Below are 19,882 nucleotides of genomic sequence, written 5' to 3'. Positions count from 1 at the left end.
TAAAAATAATATAAGTTTTCATTTCAAACTGTATTTCCATAAGAACAACAATTGCAAATAACTCATTAAAGCTCACTCGAGGGCGAAAGCGCCTCCAAATACAACGTGCTACCAGAGTCAACGATACATTAGACAATTATATTACTATATAACAAATTACAACAATATTTACGTTGGCACCGATTTATACAGTTTATATAAAAATATTTGTGTCACGACACAAACCATATAAAAATATTTACTTACTTAAAGTACCTTACTCGCGTAAATATACTTACAGTAATTCTAAATTAAATCTCGACATATTTAATAAATTCTCTTTTTTCGCTTAATGACTATATTGGTATTCACTTGCAACGGGACGGGACAGCTGGGCAGGGAGTCCCCGCGCGGCGCGTTAAGATTGGACGAGGCAATCTTTGGTAGAAACTACAAAGGCGTAAACGCCACATCGTTACGTCAAATATTAATAGAGAAGGCACAATATTAAGCCACTGATTCGATTGATTATAATTCATATTAGTATGTATTTACATTCTCTCTGTGGATTAAAAAATACATATTTAAGATTCGTTGATTTTTAATTATTGAGCTAATATAATTAACTATTTTTATTAATTAGTTGTTATATTGTTACAATGTCAGATAATAATAACACTTTAATTTTACTACGGAATTGTTTAAGCTCGACCGTTACCCGTCAATATTAATAAAATAAAAATTGTGCGCTCTGATCATACGATCAATACGTGAACACCAAAACAATTGCACATATTCATATATGGCCGGAAACACCGCCATTTTATTAACGCCTCTGTTGAGTATTAATTATTTTAGGTACAAAGCAGGTTATTAGTGGCGAGCTCGGAGACACCGAACTTACCCATTCTGTAAATATATAAGCACATACCTCTTGTTCATTTGCATGTCTCAAATTAGTTGTTTACATTTTGTTTCACATTTGTTTGTTACAACTGTAAATTTTACTGTCACAAGTATATAAAATAAATGTAAATATATTTTATATGCAATTACATTTCGTTTTGTTTGCATAATCATTAAATAACATTTAGTTAATCAATTCAACATTTCACGCAGTTGGTAAATTTCAGAACATTGACTCCCGAGCCGATTCACGCCGTTTTTATTTCGCGCTGTAACTAATATTAAAGTACGTCGAATGAATTCGTCGAGACAAATTTACTCGAACACGGAGCAATGTTCGATTCAATTCATAATTAATACCTAACGAGCTGCAAATAAACTTACACTATGACCATTTCGGCGAGAATGACACTGATACGTGAATTTCATCTTGCAGGCATCTTCACGAGCAAATCATAGAATATAATAACAAATTAACTGAATAATATAATTGCGGTAAAGTACTGAAATTCACATCAAGTGCAATTCTCGCTACTGGTAGGTCGGTAGATGGCTGGTTATTTCAGGCGGTGTCAGGCGGTGTCGGGCGATGTCGGGCGATGTCGGCGGTGTCGGCGGCGTCGTCGGCGTTCGCTACGTGGGCTCGCGCTTGACGCCGGCGGCGGCGGCGGCGGCGCGCGCCTCGTCCGCGAGTCGCTCTGGACTCGTCAGGATGTCGGTCGTCGTACAGAGAACTCGTAACGAGTTCAAAACCGCTGCAGAAATAGCAATTTATGTTGCGTTTACGGAATTAATTGGTTGTACTTACTTTAGACTACAATATACAACAATACAATGTACAATGGTAAGTGGTCACCATCACCCATAGACAATGACGCTGTAAGAAATATTAACTATTCCTTACATTGTCAATGTGCCACCAGCCTTGGGAACTAAGATGTTATGTCCCTTGAGCCTGTAGTTACACTGGCTCTCTCACCCTTCAAACCGGAACACAACAATACTGAGTACTGTTATTTGGCGGTAGAATAACTAGTGAGTGGGTTGTACCTACCCAGACGGGCTTGCACAAAGCCCTACCACAAAGTAAGTAAGATATGATTGAAATTGAAGTCGGGCGTTATCTGTTACGTACCGGGGCGCATCTCGACGAGCGAGCAGTGCTGCTCGGCCCACAGCAGCGTGGTGCGCACGAGGTCGGCGGCGCTGCTGCACGACACGCACGCACTGAAAGACTCCACCAGCGCCGCGCTCACCACGCTGAACTGTGCGCTTGTTAAGAAAATATAGCTCTAGCAAGACACATACGATTTTATAAGCCAAAACAAGAATTATTAAATCGTAGTTACACCTACAAATTAACGTAATCTTCTCCGATCGTCTCTAACTCAAACTCAAACTCAAATAACTTTATTCAATATAGAAGCATTACACTTTCTTATTGATGGTCAATTGAAACACTACCACCGGTTCGGAAAAGAAAATACCCCGACCTGAGAAGAACCGGCGAAAGAAACTCAGCGGGTTTTTTTTTTTTTTTTTTTATTTGTCTCATATATTATTTAAACAATTTAATATGAGATGAAATAGCCAGGAGGCGATCGTTTCATTCCCAAGGTGTGCTATTGATCATAAACTCATCAATTGTATAGTAACCTTTTGCACACAAGCGTTCCTTAATAATTTTCTTAAATTTGGCAACAGAGGCATTTTGAACGCTTTCTGGGATCCTATTGTAAAACCGTATACATTGCCCCACAAAGGAGTTACTGACGCTATGTAGTCGAGTAACAGGAGTAGCAAGTTTGTGTTTGTTCCTTGTACCAATGCTATGAGTATCACATTTTCTCATGAAATCATTAATATTTTTTCGTACATACATAACGACTGGTCGGATTCAAAAAGTGAGGACGAGGTTGAAAGTAAACAGTAGGAACAGATCGGTCGGTGCAAAGGATACGAGCCAGTACTTCCAGTTGTGCGCGGTGCGCGCGGCCACGTGCGCGGCGAACATCTCGCGCAGGCGGCCCGCGCGCCCGCGCGACACGGGCGCGCCCGTCGCCGGCAGCAGCGAGTGGCAGTTGCTGCGGGGCACGTGTTAACACTCATCGCTTGATATTGTCTTCAATTTTCGCGATTATAACACATTTAAATAAAACTAGTTATTACGGATTTTAATCGCGTATATTAATTATTTTGGACATCCCGACGTTTCGAGCACTTTACAGCGTTCGTGGTCACGGCTAGACTCTCGGTCTACCTGTGACCACGAAACCTGTAAAGTGCTCGTTAAAATCCGTAATAACTAGTTTTATTTAAACACTTATCGCTTGATATTTATCTCATTATTATGACAACACGAAATATTAATTTCATTGTATAGCTTACTTAGCTAAATATACTATTCGTAATATTAGTGGTTATAGACACATTAGAATGTGATAATTCTAGAAAAAGCAAGAAACATAATTACTTTCTGCATTTATGAGATAGCTAAGTTACTTACGAAATGGAATTATTCAGGCATTCGATCTGCTGTCGTAAACTTTCCATTTCTTCTTTTATTTGATTCCTCTCTGCCTTCAACTGCTTAATATACTCGGCCCCTTTTTGTAGCATGGCAGCTTTACTAATCTGAAAATTATCAAACATTTGCAATGTTAGTTGATAGTAGCGACCGCCAAGGTCTCTGGCAATCAGGTTTCAATTTAAATATGTACCTTAGCGGCAGGATTGGTGTTGAGATGTGGTATGAGCGCCTGCAGCGTGTCGAAACCATTCTTGATGTTGTATCGACGCTTCTGCTCCGCGTGAAGATGCGTGCGGCGCGCCTCGCGCGACTCCCGCGGTGACCCCGCGCGCTCCGAGCTCGGCGAGCCCGGCGGCGACAGCGACTGCGCGCGCGACTGCCGAACATGAACACATTAGCTCAAATCGCTTAGCAGTTCATTTACGCGGCATTCGATCGAGGTCATTAATGCAACTGCCGCATGACACTCGCGTGCAAATTTCAATCGTAGGGTGCGTTTGAAAATCTTGAAGCACTTTCAATATTCCCATTCAATTTGATGGAGAAAATATCTTACATCAATGTCTGACAATAATGGATGATAGTGACCACTTAACATTAGATAATAACTGATCCATTTGCTTGTACGTAACCTATATTCAATTTGAATGAAACGGACCGAGAATACTTTCAGCCATCCCTTTGAATGCATTCTTACGATAAGAATTCAAATTAAAAGTGATTGTTTCCAAAATAAACACCGAATATCAAATTCATATTCCTGGAATATTGTATACACGTTGGCTAAGTATTAGATATAGTTATAAAGACCATTTAATACCAATCACGTGAGTTTCATGCATATATCAATATTTTATTTAGCATATAATCGTCTGTATAAGTATGTCTCGTACGTTCGTATTGTAAGTTATGAAATTGAGATCTGATCAATAATAACATATATCACCATTCACCTTTTCATCTTCAACCTTTTCCTCGTATGCTATAATCTCTCAGATCATATATAAAGATATGACAATGACAAAACAGTTCAATAACTTTTTTCAACATTTTTATCTTCATTTATCACATCATATCAAATATATATATATGTAACTCGGTGGTGGGGGTTTTGGGTTGGAGGTTTCCGGCAAACAGCAATAGCAGTGAGTGAGCTAGTGTAATTACAGACACAATGACGTAACATCTTAGTTTCCAAGATTGGTGGTGAATGGCCGATGGAATTAATTGTCAATGCCCATGGGCGATGATGACCACTCACTATCAGGTTGCCAATTTGCTCGCCTACCAATGCCATAACAAAGGCAATAGATTCGTATTTTAAATCGCACGCGATCATTACTACGATGTTGTGTAATTACATTTTCAAGAAAAAAAAGAACAAATAATTTTTGACTATTCCATATTTAATACTAAATTAAAAAGGGTAACCGAGGTGAGAGACCTTGGGGTACAACTAGACAACAAACTTATATTCGATAAGCATATTGAGGAAATAGTGATGAAGTCATATAAAATGCTTGGATTTATCTTTCGGCAAGGAGCAGATTTTAAAAATTCATACCTTTGTAATTTTGTACAATGCTTTCGTTAGATCACATTTAGAGTATGCGTCAACTGTTTGGAATCCACAATATGCAAAATATGTCAACTTAATTGAAAATATTCAAAACAAATTTATCAGGAGGTTGCTATACAAATTTACTTTTCCTGACTCTGTTGTTATGCCACTTGAAGAACGTAGAGAACAAAGAGACCAAATGTTTCTTTACAAAATTTTAAATAATTTAATTGATTTTCCATATCTGCTCAGTAAGATTTTATTTAAATGTCCTCGTTTTAACGCTCGCTCTCAGGATACTTTTTCAATACCTTTTTGTAAAACTAATTATTTCAAAAATTCTTTTATTCTAAGATTTTGTAATAGTCATAATAGAAAATACAACCACATTGATCTGTTTAAAAATAGTTGAAGTAAATTTTATAATCTTGTAAAAAATACAAGTAATTAACCAAAACCATATTTACGTTAAAATTTTACTTTGTCATAAATAGTTATATTTTATGTAACATCAAAATTAGTCTACTTCCCTGTTAAAACAGTAGTGGAAACTTAACTGGCATAAGTGTTAAAATATAATTATTATATTAGTTCTACTATACGATATGCTGTATGTTTCCCTAATAAATAAATACATAAATAAATAAATAGATTCACCTATCTGATGTTGCATTTAAGCAATGACTTATTATGTGTGTGTATATTAAAAAGCTGGACAGTAAGTCTATACATATATGTGATTGTGTTTATCTGTGGAACTACGAATGCAATCTGAAAAATTCTTTTAGCATTCGTAGTGTCCTTTCGATTTAATATTATATAAGTTACATTACAAAGTTAAGGCTCGAAGTGATAATGATGAACTGTCAAAAACCTGTAGACAATTTGATATATATGTACATTTATATTTCACTAGCGACCCGTCCTGGCTTCGCACGGCTGCAATGCTGATACTAAATATACTACAGATTTCTTGTTCCCTTACTATATTGACCACTCTATCTATTAAAAAAACAGCATCAAGATCCGTTGCGTAATTTTAAAGATCCAAACCATTCATAGGGGTAAGCGACTTTGTTTTATACTATGTAATGATAATGATAATTATCATATGATGTGTGAAATAACAACACAGACATGTTACAATCTGTATTTCCCTATTATGATTATGTCTATAACAGCCTTGTAATAGAAAATCGATATTTGCTTAATCATTAGCTTTGTTACTATCGGATGTGGATTGTGGAGATAAGAATTAACGCAGCATAGAAACAAGTATCCCGGCCATATTATAATCTATTTGAGAGCGAAAAATACTCTACAATGACGCATGTCAAGTTATAGTCTAGTAGGAAATATCCTAGCTAGTAAAAACTAAAATTAATAACGCCAAAGTGAATATGTTCAAGTTTTTTCTTTACGCATAGATATATTCTTTTACAAATAAATGTCTTTACGTCTTAAAATATCAACCGTCACGTGTCACGCGGAGGAAAACCGATAAGAAAATACATTAAATACACTCTTCCTATCCCCTTGCTCACGCGAACAAAACCACAGAATCAAGTTTATAATAATTAAAAAAAAACCTGAATAATGGTGCAATGCCTTATAAGCCTTATTAAGTGTAGAACGGTGTTATATCTATATAACACCATTCTAAACTTATGTACATCTACATATATAACTGGAGTATCTGTTTGTAATATTAAAATAATCCCTCTTTTTACTAAATGCATATATATGTGTACACGGTACATAGACCAAAATAACATGTTTTACAATTTTTGTTTCGGTCTGTCTGTTTATTTCGGCTAATCTCTGGATCGAAGGGACCGATTTGGATGATATTTTCACTACAACAATAACTTTTTGTTAAATTCAAACGCGCTTGAAGTTGTGAGCACAACTAGTGTTTATATATAGGGAAAATGGATAAGTGCCCAACGTAAGAACGTTTCTAACAACGCCAAACGTTTTAAACAACGCCAAAGCGCTACCAACCAGTGTTGGGCATTAATCAAGTAATTGTCAATTATCTTATTAATTGACTAAAAAAGTAATCGCAATTAAATTAATTACAATTAAATTAATCGCAATTACACTTTTAATTGCACCTTGCAATTAAATTAATTTGATTAACGTATGTCAATTGCAGCTTACAATTAAAATAATTGCAATTAACTTTTTTAGTTGTTTTGTAAAACAATTAAAACTAACAATTAACTTTATACATCAAAATGAAATTAGTAAATATTTAGGAAAATTAAGCTATAAGTATTAGACTTCAGACGAATAAAAATGTGGTCAAAGGCTCTTAGTATTAAGCTATTTTTTTCTAAATCTCTCTTTCCACAGAAAAAAAGTGTTTATTTTTATATTATATAATATAAAGTTGCATTGATAAATATTTCTTCAGCGTAGGTATAAAACAAAAAACGTTTCAAGTCGTCGTCTTCGCTCAAGTCTTTATATTTTACAGCAGTATTTTTAATTGTTATTTTTAATTAAAATTAACAAAACAATTAAAAATTAATTAATTGTTAATTGTTACTAATACAGTTAACAATTAAATAATTGTTAGTTGTGATTTTCCACAATTACAATTGATTAATTGTTAACTGTAGTAGTAACAATTAACAATTAATTAATTGTTAATCTTTAATTGTTCCTGCAATTAAAATTTGCCCAACACTGCTACCAACCTTGCGATCTTATGATTCAATGTCCCTTGTGTTACATTGGAGTCACACAGCCTTCAACACATTAATAATAAGTTTCGCTGCTGAGCGGTAGAATATGTTATGATGCGTGGCAGGCAGAGTATCGATTAGTGTATTGACGATATAGTGCTATAACTCTATACTTTAATCCGACATATTCTTACACAATGCAGAAAGCCAATTCTTTTTATTCTAACGAATATAACTAAGTGTAAAACAGATAAAAACTAAGTATACATAAACATCCAAAATAATAATAATCGGATAATGAATTAATCTAAAATATTCATAGGGATTATGATGATGACGACGATGATGATGATTAATATATATTGGACCAAAGCTACTGATTTATATCTAATAGTAATCTCGTAATAAAATGCTATGACCACTACTCAAAATTATCCAAACGTCTGCATTGTAGGATATATCCGTAAAATGAGTAAATCAAACATAAATATTTTATATAAGATTTTAAATTAACATGGTTATTTTTATTATTAAAGTTATTAATTTCGGGATATTTACCATGTTTTTTATTTTTGTTCAGTGGAGCTCGATATTTCGACATTATCTACGAATGTCCCGTTCACGAGACTGAAGTTTGCGGGTACATGTTGATAATGTTAGAAGTGCCCATATCGAACTACCTCCTTTCTCGTACGTTTGCTGCGTGAACATGGTAAGTATCCCGAAATACTTTTAGTAATAAAATAACCATGTTAATTTAAAATCTTATATTAAAAATATATATATTGGAACATGATATGAATCCTTGATCCCGCTAAGTTTCTTTCCCCGGTTCTTCTCAGGTCTGAGTTGTTAAATTCCAAACCGGTGGTAGATTTTTCGACTATCAATAAGAAAGTGTAACCAGTTCTATTTTGAATAAATATTTTTGACATATTATATATAGCAATGTTTACAGTGAAAGTACTATATTAATAGTATAATAATAAGGTACTTATATTTATGTAGTAGTGTTGTGTAATAAAAGTGTGTATGTGTGTGTTTCTACTGATAAAAATAAAGCAACTCAGGTGTGTCTTGTTCACGTATGTTGTCTCGTGAACAAGACATTCGTAGATATATAACTTAATAGAATAGATTTTTTTTTTATAATAAATATTTTATATTAAAACACACGAGAACGGGAATGTGCAAGACTTATATGCATATAATATCAATGTTCATGAATTGAATTCTGAATTATGCTAAACAAAATCTTTAATTTTTTTTTATATATTAATGAAAAGTGATATGTTCATAACTTATTTTATGAAGATTATGCTAGTACCTTAAGTATTGTGAGTTTTTTTTTTCTAATCGATATTTTTTTATTTTTCTGATATGATTTACAGATCATTTCAATTTTCTTTCATTTCAAGTTGATTTTTTAATTTCTCTAATTTATGTGAATCATTTGAAAAAAAATCCGTAATAAATAAGGCAATATTATATTATTGAACACAAGCTTAAATATATAATAAAAAAATACTAATTGCAGAGAAGAGTAATCAACCAAACAGTTTATTTTCGGTTCTTCTTTACCGAATCTACATTCCGAATCAATGGTAGCTTTACAATTAATACAATTCTGTAAAATTAAGATTCATAAAAGTTTATTGAAATAAAATATATTTTAATTTGAATCCATATGTAAAGCCATCTGGCAAATGGGCTAGCTGGTAGTAAATAGTCACAACTGCCTAATAGAAGCATAATAGAAATAGTTGGTAGTCCTTTAGTAGTCCTTCGAATCGAAACAAAGCAATTATAAGCTGTTTGACGGTAGAATGTGATAAATGGGTGATTCCTAGTATAAAACCCCTATTTTGTTACATATACATACTACCAGTAATAAAAAAGATATAGAGGCAGGAAGCAATCTTATTTAAAATGTAAAAAAAGAAAAAACAGCTCGTGGATGATAAAAAAATTATCATTGTATAAGTACACAAATAAATCGTTCGATAGATTACTTGATCTGACCTATTTAAAAATATAGGAAGTAATACATTTCTCGGAGGTTACAACACACGCAAATACATTGCTCGTCTACTGTCGAGTATCTTATCAATTCGTTGCCAGAAACCCACCAACAGACAGATAGTAACAGTCGTTTTATTGCTTCGGCGGAGATAACGGGCGCGGGATCGAAGTCTGGCATCAGGCGACAGAAATTTGCACAAGTTGGGAGCGTGATTCGCGATGAAAACAATGTCACAAATCGTCAGTACTACGTTGATTAGGATAAGAATTTCGCAAATAACTGATAACCGACGGTCTATTAGATAAATACGACCGATTGTTTCTAACCTCGCTGTTTAACCTAAAAATCTTTACAGCGAACTTTTTCCTTGTTATATATATGTATAATGGATATTGTACAACAATTTAAATAGTCAGCTTAAAGAGTTGTAATGTAAAATATCTATTAATTGCATTGTTATCGGAACAAATAAAAAAATCACGTTGAAGTTCTTCGCACAGTACTAAGATGCGTTCCGAATATAAAGTAAAGAATTGATGTTTGTCATAATTTAAACCTAAAATTCTGAATATGTACATTAAAAAAAAAGCTAATCAATTTTTTTTTCAAAACAGGGATTTTAAAGTATTAAAAACTAATAAATTCAATAAGACGATAAATATCATAGCTTAGTAATATTAAATCGATAAACAAATAGGATAATTATTCTGCAATAATATATCTTTTGCAAAAGTATGAAGATAAACTGGCAACACGAGCCCGATTATTAGAGGCGCGTCGGGGGGGGCGTGGTGTGATAACACTATGCTATGTTCTTTCACGTTTCTCATAGGTTACGAATTTGAATAAATTACAATCAATAATCACGTTTAAAATACTTACATGGTGTGGCGATATGATGTCACTCCCAATAGGCGAGGGCTGTCCTCTGAGGATGGGGGACTTTGTGGGATCACTAACGCCGACACCTTCCTCTGCGCTATTATTCAATTTATACAAGCTTTGAGCTGAAAGTAAAAAGCTTGTGTTTAATTTTTTATCATATAATGTACGTTAAGTGTTTGTGTATTCTCTTTGTGTAGTTTATTTGTACGAAGCGGCAATTCAAACCTGTCAACTGGTCGCATTGTATTACATATTATTAATACTTTAGAGACCCACATTTTGTTAAGCCTATTTAATTAACAATCAATAACTGATTGACTGTCACTGACTTTCAATTCATGCAATAATTATTTTGGTTTCATCATTATTGGTTAACTTTGCTAAGGATTACAATTTCCAAAAAAAATTATTATGGATGTGGCAAGAGACCAAACTAACAGTGTTGGGCTGAGAGAAGTTGGGCTAGCATGACGCTGGCTTGCGGGAGCGTGGGCTCGGAGGCCACACTCGTGAGCGGCGGGGGGCGGCGCGTGGCACCACCACCGCTACCACCACCGCCACCGCCGCCCACCCCGCCACTCGCGCCGTCCGCAGACACACCGCTAGACGATGACCTCGACCGGATGCGAATGGCTCCGGGAGTCACCTCGCGCGCCTGTCGACGGATTAATAATTTAACTCTCCCAGATCGGATATTTATCTTACGCCATAATATATTGATGACTCACTCGCGAGGCGTGCGTACTGGAGGCGTCAAGCGAGTGCGCATGCGCGTGGGCATGCGTATGCGTGTGTGAGGGCGTATGTGTGTGCGCGGGCGCGCTCACCACCCAGTCTGCGCCGAGCTGTGCACCCAGCGGTAAGCTGTGCGAACGGTACTGTTCCTTGTTACGGGCGCTCTTCGCACTAGCTGCACTCAGGCCGCTCACCACGTTTACACCCACCGCAACCTGCACCTGAGTGACGTGACGTCGCAGTCTCGTTATGTGCCCAATTTGTTAATGACGCGACTGCGCTAGCAAAATGTTACTGTTAGGGTTTACCTGTTGTGACGTAACCGGAACTAGAGGCGGCGAAGGCAATTTGAATGATCGCGTGTTGACGCTGTTCGGTGAGGATTTCGCCTTGAAGTCTACCGGGTTCGGTTGCAGGTACTGCATTTGGGGCGGGGAGTGCCTTACGGACGGTCGCACCTCATAGTTCTGCGGTGCTACGTGCACTGGGTTTTGCAGAGGTTGCGAGTAACCCTGGTAGTGGTTGTTCGCCACCTGTCCCGAGTAATGACTTAGCCTAGACCGCGGCTTCTCTCTACCGTATCCACTCCTTCCTTGTATCACTAAAGTAGAAGCATATTTAGAATTCTGTACCGGCTGCTGAAGCAATGATACAGTTTCTGGCGCCGTCTGTGATGGCGGCAAAGCTGGGGAACAGACCGTATTATCAAATTAAGGTTGAATCGCTCTACTGTAGATTCTACTATTGTCCCGTATATATGATACTCACCCGAATTGTATTTAGGGTAGCATGTATCCTGCTGAGGGAGAATTTTGGTTTGCGTATTTACATACTGTACTCGAGGCGACTTGTTCGCGTAGACGTTGCCATGCATTTGTTCTGCATGCGTTGCATTTTGCTGTTCGTAAGTGTTCTGGGGAAACGACGGCATCATCTCCTGCGTGCCGAGAATATTATTAGACAACTCCGACGGCGCGAACAGCCGGCCATTGTAGACACGCAATTGGTCATTTTTAACTGGCTCAGACATCGGTATCATTTGGGTGTTACTGTTAGTACCTGGAATGGAGGAATTATTTAAATTTTATGCACGTGTACTTAACGGTTAATAAAATTATAAAAGCGCAAATACCATGAATAGTCATCTGACTGGTAGGCATTGCGACTGTAGTATTTTGATTGTCAGCAATATAGTTCTGTGGATTATAAGAATCTACTGACATTCCACTCCTGTATAAGGGATCTTCAGTAGAAATTGTCGTCTCTTCCGGTACAGGCGGCAAGCGAGAACTTGAAAGAAGATCTAGTGAATAAACAAAAAATAATATAAATTTCCCAATAAAACGTTGAAAGGATTCAGACGAATGTTCAAACTAATGCTGTACCTTGGAACGGTTCAAGAGTATCCATCAAATCATCGAGATTTGGTTGCAGAGGACCTAAGCTTGGTTGAATGAAATCAGCTAAGCTTGCACCTCTGGCTAAAATTGAAAACAACATTGTATGACACGACATAGAGATCAATATGTTTTTCGCTTTTCAAGTAAATGAGAATACCGATTTCCCTGCAATCTGGAAATGCGAAAGGTTGATGATTTGTGATGGTTGAAAAGAGTGTGTCGCTCATGAAGGTCAGGTAGTCCTCATCGGTGAGCATGTTGGCAGCAAAGTCGCTGCACTGAGACTCCACTGTGTCCATGTCCGACATCTGAAAACCGCATAGTTTTGACATCTGCAAATTGATGCATTGATGCATTTATATTACTTAAGAAAAGCAGTAAACAGCCTCGTCCATTACGTGTACGCGATGGCTCATTCGAGGATGTAAAGGTAGTAAAGAAAAATTATAAATTAAGAGTGGATTAACAATTAGACCAATACACTGATACAAAAAAATAATAATTAGCAACGAGGCTAAGTCTCAAAAAGCTTTTTAAATACATACAGACTCTAAAAACTAAGTAAACAATTTACCGAATCCTGGACAGAGGTGTCCCCCTTGCCGAAGAGCCTCATAATATGAAACATGCGCCATTTTTTATATTCAGCTATTACAGCTTCGGCTCTTCTTTTCCAATATTTGCCTTCTAATATTGTTGTCTAAAAATATTTTAAGTAATTAATTGTTTCGTTTAGCGAAGTATAGGAACAATATTATTGAATCTTCATATTTTTCTTCATACCTCTGGTTTCACATGCGTGTCAACATCCAATGGGGATGCGAACTGGCAGACTAAAGTGTTTTGTTTCTTTATAACTGAAAATGGTTGTTTCAATTAAATTATTTGCATATCTTTATATTCTCTCATTTATTTTCAAAATCGAATTTTGAATTTGAAACTGACACTTTCTGTATAAGATGAATACGAAACTTTACGACATTTTAATATAGCCATTTTACTAAAAATTGAACTTTATTATTCAAAGAAACATTGCGTTCGTCGAATCGACGGCCACGTGAAGAACCATGCTTTATAACTATAAAAATCCACGAGTTTACTTAAGAATTTAAAAAAAAAAAACTTCTTTTCGTACCTTAACCATAGGTGATAAATAATTTCGAAATTGGAAAACACTACTTTATTACAAACATTGTTAAAACTATATTGAACAAAGACAGCTAATCGACATCAAGACGAAAATCATAACACTTTTATTTTAATTTTACATCGCGTCGGTGATCGCAAGATATATAGACAGCACATTTTGAGAATTGTAGCACTTCTCAAAGCGTCGCAGCTCGAGCACAGAAGACGACTATTGTCAATTACTAATGGACGTTATCAATAATAGGGCCACTTTACTGCCCATAATAATCAGTTTCGTAATAAATACGTATTATCGAATATTTATCTATATAGGTAGGCGACCCCATAAGTACGACTTCAAACTACTAAACGAAACTAAAACACTTTCAATTTAAACTATTATTCTCATATATGATATAATTATAACATGGAGTTTAAGTTTTATGTATTAAATATCCTAATACTTGATCAAAAATACTAAATAAAAAACAAGTCAGGATGTAAATGGTCTGCGTCTACAATAAAACAGTCGCGGCGAACACATTTACATGTGTATTTTGTATCACTGTCAACAGTATGATGAACACAAACAATCAATATAATAGAATCATAAGATGAACATAACTATGCATAATGTGTCTTGCGATATCAACCTCATACAGTTTCATATATTATTACTTGTTTATATCTATTATACGCTATGAATACTTAAACACATCCATATATTTTTAAATCAGTCAATTTATTAAATTGTATAACTCACATTGCATGTGCCAGCATCTCCATATGACGTTGTTTAATCTTATTTTGTCCTTCCACCGGAGTTTTATACCTTTGAAACGATTCCATTTTGGTGAGGTTAGTTTTTGTCTGAGAAATTTAAATAAAATACATTTCAATCCAACTTACCATATTTTTCTAATCTTCACCGTAACAAACTATTGTTAGACAAAAGCACTTTCTTAATTAAATTTACTATAAAAGTTCTAGAACCCATTAGAAACATTTTTGCTTTTAACCGATTGGAATTATACATTATAAGATTTAGGAATAATTTAAAGCAATTCAAAAAATACAAGTACAGTCTTAATGGTAAAACCGTACTGGGGATACACAAGGTTGTCGTACGAGCACACAGTAAGCCACTTATCTTTGTTGCTATCAATAAGTGATCTTAAGCTTATTATAAATAACTGTTTGATAAGAATGAAACCTGACTGTATCTTATCATCATTTCTATCACTCTAAATAGACATGTATATATATTGCTAGCTGCTGATATTAGAATAATATACATTACATCTTGGAATATATATATTATTTTAATAGTAATTTCCATTCACCATAAATATTATGATTTTTTCTTTGGCATGTATGTGAAATGTAGATGAGATAATTGTAAAATTTATTTGCTCTAAAAGAAAATATATTTCAAGAAACCAGTCAGTTAATTTTACTATCATTTAAAGCATTATACAAGAAAGATAATAAAAAATATTAATTCCTTTCAAATAGATATGTTTATTCAAATAATATAAATCGGTGTAGAGTAAGCAGCTACTTGGAGGATAAATTTAAATAATTAAAAAAAAGTTTACATTGTGTATATTTACAATAAAGCGTTTGCATTATTTATTTATACATTATACTAGTGTCAGTATCAATCTAGCAATATTTTAATAATTAACAAATATTTACATATCATATTACAATGCCAAAAGAGATATGGAAAGTACTATTACTATTCAAATCAGCTGTGGCAGTTGAATAGATACAGACTGCAGATTATTAGGTTAAAAGCGAATTGTTCTTTCCTCTAGAGAAATCCCTTCATTAATCATAGAAACAAATGTGATCTAAATTTCTATGTAAATTTATTAAAAAATATTGATAGTGAATTATTGAAATAATATAATTTATTTAAATAAAGCAAAAATAATTATTGATAATGAGATTTATTATTATACAGAATGTTTATAACTAAGTATTACAGACTGTTATCACAACAAGTGACCTGTGTCTTTTATACGGGTTCTGATGACCTTTTGTTATCTTTGCAAACCAATTCCATTTAGAAAATGGATGTTTCCTCCCTGTCAGAAAATATTTCAAAACATGAAACTAGCTATATTTATATACTAACACTAACTTTTGTGTGCTGTTCGTACTGGTTAACAAGTAAAGGATAATGAAACTGTTTTATTGCAATCCCTAGGCATCTTCATTTCATATTTTTAAAAGCAATAAAATGTTGTTTCTCTCCTTTTATATGTACTATATTTTTAAGTTTTTAATTTATCAGAATTTATATTGGCAAAATACAGATAAACATCTTCTAAACGGAACTATATAAAGAATATAATAATAGTCAGAAATACTGATGTGTTCGTACTTACCGATATGCTAAAGTCATACATTTAAATAATTTTGTAAGTGATATTTCAATAGAAAGTTGTTGATGTTGTTTACTGTCTTCTTTATCTGAATGTTGAAATATCTCAGAGGTCGTAGGCAATGTGTAGGTGGCTACTGCAGATTCTTTAGGGGCGTTTTGTTCTTCATCAGGTACAGGAATAGCTAGGTCATCAAAATCGTCCTGATCTTCAGCTTCGAATTGCGATACCATAAAATGTCCAGAATGAATTGCCTCTTTGCCTGGGCGACTTTGGCGTTTTTCGACGTGGGTCATTATTTTATATATTATAAAACTTAGGGAACTTAGTCGATAAAAAAATATACCTAAAGTTTACTTTAATAAAACTTAACTTTTAGATTTTGCCATATTTTCACTTATCACTCACATTGTTTTTTTCCATTTCCATCCATCTGACATTTACACTTAATGTTGCTACAGCAAAGATTCAAGAAAAACCTAAAGGTTCTTTACACTTACTGGGTATCAATGATGTTCTAGTAATTATTTATTAGAGTATCATTGATGTGTATGGATCTTTATACTATGTTCTCGTCATTATATTACTATCGACTATTACTGAAAGTAGGACAATAGAATAGACATTATCCGATGCTATATCCGCCCTAAGTAAATTACGAAAAGTTCTGAAATCTGAATTACTTGTTTCAAATTTTGCACAACTAATATTGTCCGAAAATCAAAAGCACAACTGTATGAGTAGACTTTTCATAAACCACCAGTATATTATAGTCTTAGTGTAATGTCAACAATGTTACACATACCTGCAGTAAACACGTGCTTTTGTTTTTGCCTGTATTTGGCAACCTTGAATAGTATTTGTCATTTTCAAAAGTCTGCCATAACTATGTTATAATTCTACAAGCAAGTAAAAAAGTAGCTTTTTGTACAAATAAACTACTTTTTTCATTTATTTATTCTACATTTAAATCGTTGTGAAGAATATTTTACACAATTTGCTTTTATTGATAAAATCGTTATTTTTCCTACGTGTATTTAAACATTGAAAGGTTTCAGATAAAAGACCTTAAAACCTTTAAGTAGTTACTGTTGGATTATGATTTTTACAATTTTATAGTAATCAAAACTGTTATTGTCTTCGAGAATGAATAAACTTGGCACCTCGCCGTCTTTTAAAAATCTAAAGACCAAAAAAATTCAATCCCCTGTACAACTAAAAGAGAAGATAAGAAACGTAAATTTTATTGTTGGATAATTTTTTCGTTCCACTGTTCTTTATTTTTGAAGTATTGTAAATTTATTGCAGGATTATAAAAACAATTTGAAAACATGTCGTGACAAACTCTTAAACAGAATTCGTGGCGTTACCGTGGAAGCTGATCTTCGCTTGACATTAACAGATATTTACAACAATACATTTAACAATTTTAACAAAGATGATATTGAATTTGAGCAAATAACAGATAACGAAGAAACAAAAATATTGCAAGAAATTAAAAATGAACTCATACAAAATGAATTAGATTGGTATGTTGTTTACTTCAAATATTACTTTACATATAGTTAACTCAAATTGAAGGTATAAATATATATGTAACAAACCTTAAATGTACATATTCCATCAAATTGGCTAATAGTACTATACATACACCTTTATTTATAAATAAAGCAATTTGAAAAAATTGCATTATAATGCAACACTATTTAATTTCACTACTTATGGGTCTACATAAGTTTTACTTTACAGTTCCAAAATCAACTTCACTGACATTGAAAACACTTTTTTCTGAAAAAATTTAAGTGGACTATTTAAAATAACATCAATTATATTATGTCAATTCAGTTGTAAGGTTGTTCATGATCTTTAGTCCTCCTGTTTTTAGAGTAGGCTATAGTAGTTATGTAGTTTAAAGTTGTTAAATATTTACATTGAAACAACCCACACTTAATTAAGCAAACATAATAAAATTAGCTAATTAGCTTTATTATGTTATTATCATATTAGAATATCATTCAATGATTTTTTTCTATTCAGATATACTCCCTTGTTGCACTCAAAATTCTTGCCCAAGTTTTGCATTTCATATATTTTAACCATCAGTTCGACATGTATGCATGTAACATTATCAGAATTGAATTATATTTGAGTATCATTATCTATTCACTATTTAGACATTAATTAAGCATGTGTGCTTAATTGATGTGTAAATAGTACTTTTTCTTGAAAAATAAAAGTGAGATGTTCATTTTTAATCTAATTTAGATGCACTTCAACCTAGGAATCAGTGTAAGTTTCATTAAAATTAGTCTAATAGTTTATTGGATATATTTTTTTATCTCTAGTTTGTCTGTTTCTAATTTTGAAGATGGTTCAATTTTTATAAATTATTTTCATATGTGTAGTAAAGATATGGTTACATTAAGTGTTTAAGTTAAAATTTTTTACCATATATGTAGTCCATTAAAAACATTACTTTTTAAATATGTATATATTAACTTTTAGGTGGATTGAAGAATATGAAAAATCACAAAGCGATACTATTGACTGGTCTGCAATTCAAAAAGATGACAGCGTGATTTGTTTTCTGTGTCAAAAAAACAACTTTATTCTGGTTAATAATTGTTTGTCATGTTCATTATGTAATATTGAAATAAAAACTGAAATGTCATTAGCAAACATTAAAAAACATATACATGAAAGTTTAGAAAGGCATGGTAATGTTTGTAATGGTAGTGTGCAGTTCATGTCCGTTCCAGAGTCCTGCAGTTCCCATATTTACCTATTTTGTGAAAATTGTATGGATATGCAATTTGTTGTTTAACTTTCTTTTGTTTATTATATTTTTTCAATTTTTTTGTTTTTTATGTTTACATTGTTAAAAAAAGGAAGTTAATAATATCTTATTTGTTTGCATGAATCCGATTAAAAATATAATTATATTTATTTGGGATCTCTGTCATAATGTCACAAACATTGACATACTATCAGGTGGTTTGAATAGAAACAATTCAGGTTAAATTATTGGTGTTTGAAAATTTTGTACAAAAATAATAAAAAATTGTAGATTGCTTGTTTTTTCAAGTGACAGATCCCAATACAAACATAATTCTATTGAAAACATTTAAAAAATATTTAAATTTGCAAAATTGTATTTTATTACTTAACTTTAGGTTGTAAATGTTTCTAAAGTAAAGAATTCGTTGATTCAAAGAATAGTGATTATGAAACTTTGTGATAATTATAAAATAATCTTCTGATTTTTTGTTTGTTGTTATTTTATGTAACATAAATAGTTTAGAGAAATAGGTTTAACTTAAAAGCTTTTATTCATTATCAAAAATTTCCTTTAAAAAGGTAATCGAACTTACTGGTTTTGTTTCTATATTTGTAACCTTCTGAATAAGTATGGCAATGGTAAACAATGATTTCTTTTCATTTGTGTTATAACAATTTATTTAGTTCATATATAAGTTCATAATCAAAGTACAATATTTAATATAAATCTTATCTCTTAAAATAAATTATCAATCTAATTTTACCATTTTTGTGAAGGTCTTATTATTCTCAAATTTGACTAAGTTTAAATACCTTCCACTATCGAGAGCGCAATCTCATGGCAACACCAACAATTTGGATCTTCAGATTT

The 19,882-nt window shown here is 33.3% G+C and overlaps 2 protein-coding genes across 5 annotated transcripts; one reads left to right on the top strand and one right to left on the bottom strand.

Annotated features, from left to right (window-relative positions):
- Positions 1-11: 11 nt before the first annotated feature.
- Positions 12-16,694, bottom strand: LOC124533464 (carbohydrate-responsive element-binding protein). 4 transcript variants are annotated; one of them, XM_047108753.1, is made up of 17 exons: positions 16,237-16,694; positions 14,604-14,710; positions 13,496-13,569; positions 13,287-13,412; positions 12,870-13,044; positions 12,698-12,793; positions 12,445-12,615; positions 12,081-12,371; positions 11,621-11,997; positions 11,306-11,533; positions 11,016-11,232; positions 10,575-10,699; positions 3,606-3,791; positions 3,392-3,519; positions 2,846-2,969; positions 2,021-2,150; positions 12-1,640 (listed from the first exon to the last, which is right to left on the bottom strand). In XM_047108753.1, the coding sequence occupies exons 1-17, from the start codon at positions 16,527-16,529 to the stop codon at positions 1,519-1,521; spliced, it is 2,970 nt and encodes a 989-aa protein (XP_046964709.1). In that variant the 5' UTR covers positions 16,530-16,694; the 3' UTR covers positions 12-1,518. The 4 variants fall into 4 exon arrangements, with proteins under 4 accessions (XP_046964709.1, XP_046964710.1, XP_046964713.1 ...); XM_047108754.1 differs by having other exon boundaries at positions 12,870-13,020; positions 16,237-16,693; XM_047108757.1 differs by lacking the exon at positions 16,237-16,694 and adding an exon at positions 14,750-14,980 and having other exon boundaries at positions 14,604-14,672.
- A 394-nt stretch (positions 16,695-17,088) lies between these two features.
- On the top strand, positions 17,089-19,774 carry LOC124533466. The gene is made up of 3 exons (XM_047108759.1): positions 17,089-17,469; positions 17,542-17,762; positions 18,739-19,774. Exons 1-3 carry the CDS (start codon positions 17,380-17,382, stop codon positions 19,055-19,057), a joined length of 630 nt encoding a protein of 209 aa, XP_046964715.1. The 5' UTR covers positions 17,089-17,379; the 3' UTR covers positions 19,058-19,774.
- Positions 19,775-19,882: the final 108 nt, after the last annotated feature.

Source organism: Vanessa cardui, chromosome 11 (assembly GCF_905220365.1).
Source record: "Vanessa cardui chromosome 11, ilVanCard2.1, whole genome shotgun sequence".
Classification (NCBI taxonomy): domain Eukaryota; kingdom Metazoa; phylum Arthropoda; class Insecta; order Lepidoptera; family Nymphalidae; genus Vanessa; species Vanessa cardui.
The sequence above is the reverse complement of the archived record's forward strand: the minus strand, read 5'-3'. Positions and strand labels throughout refer to the sequence as shown.

Excerpts from the sequence above, each read along its gene's own strand:
- LOC124533466 (XM_047108759.1), top strand. The coding sequence starts at position 17,380 with ATGAATAAACTTGGCACCTCGCCGTCTTTTAAAAATCTAAAGACCAAA. Across the intron at positions 17,470-17,541 it reads TAAAAGAGAAGATAAGAAAC|GATTATAAAAACAATTTGAA; the intron begins GTAAATTTTATT and ends AATTTATTGCAG. Across the intron at positions 17,763-18,738 it reads ATACAAAATGAATTAGATTG|GTGGATTGAAGAATATGAAA; the intron begins GTATGTTGTTTA and ends ATTAACTTTTAG.
- LOC124533464 (XM_047108753.1), bottom strand. The coding sequence starts at position 16,529 with ATGACCCACGTCGAAAAACGCCAAAGTCGCCCAGGCAAAGAGGCAATT. Across the intron at positions 12,372-12,444 it reads CAGTCAGATGACTATTCATG|GTACTAACAGTAACACCCAA; the intron begins GTATTTGCGCTT and ends CCTCCATTCCAG. Across the intron at positions 1,641-2,020 it reads GCTCGTCGAGATGCGCCCCG|CGGTTTTGAACTCGTTACGA; the intron begins GTACGTAACAGA and ends CTATTTCTGCAG.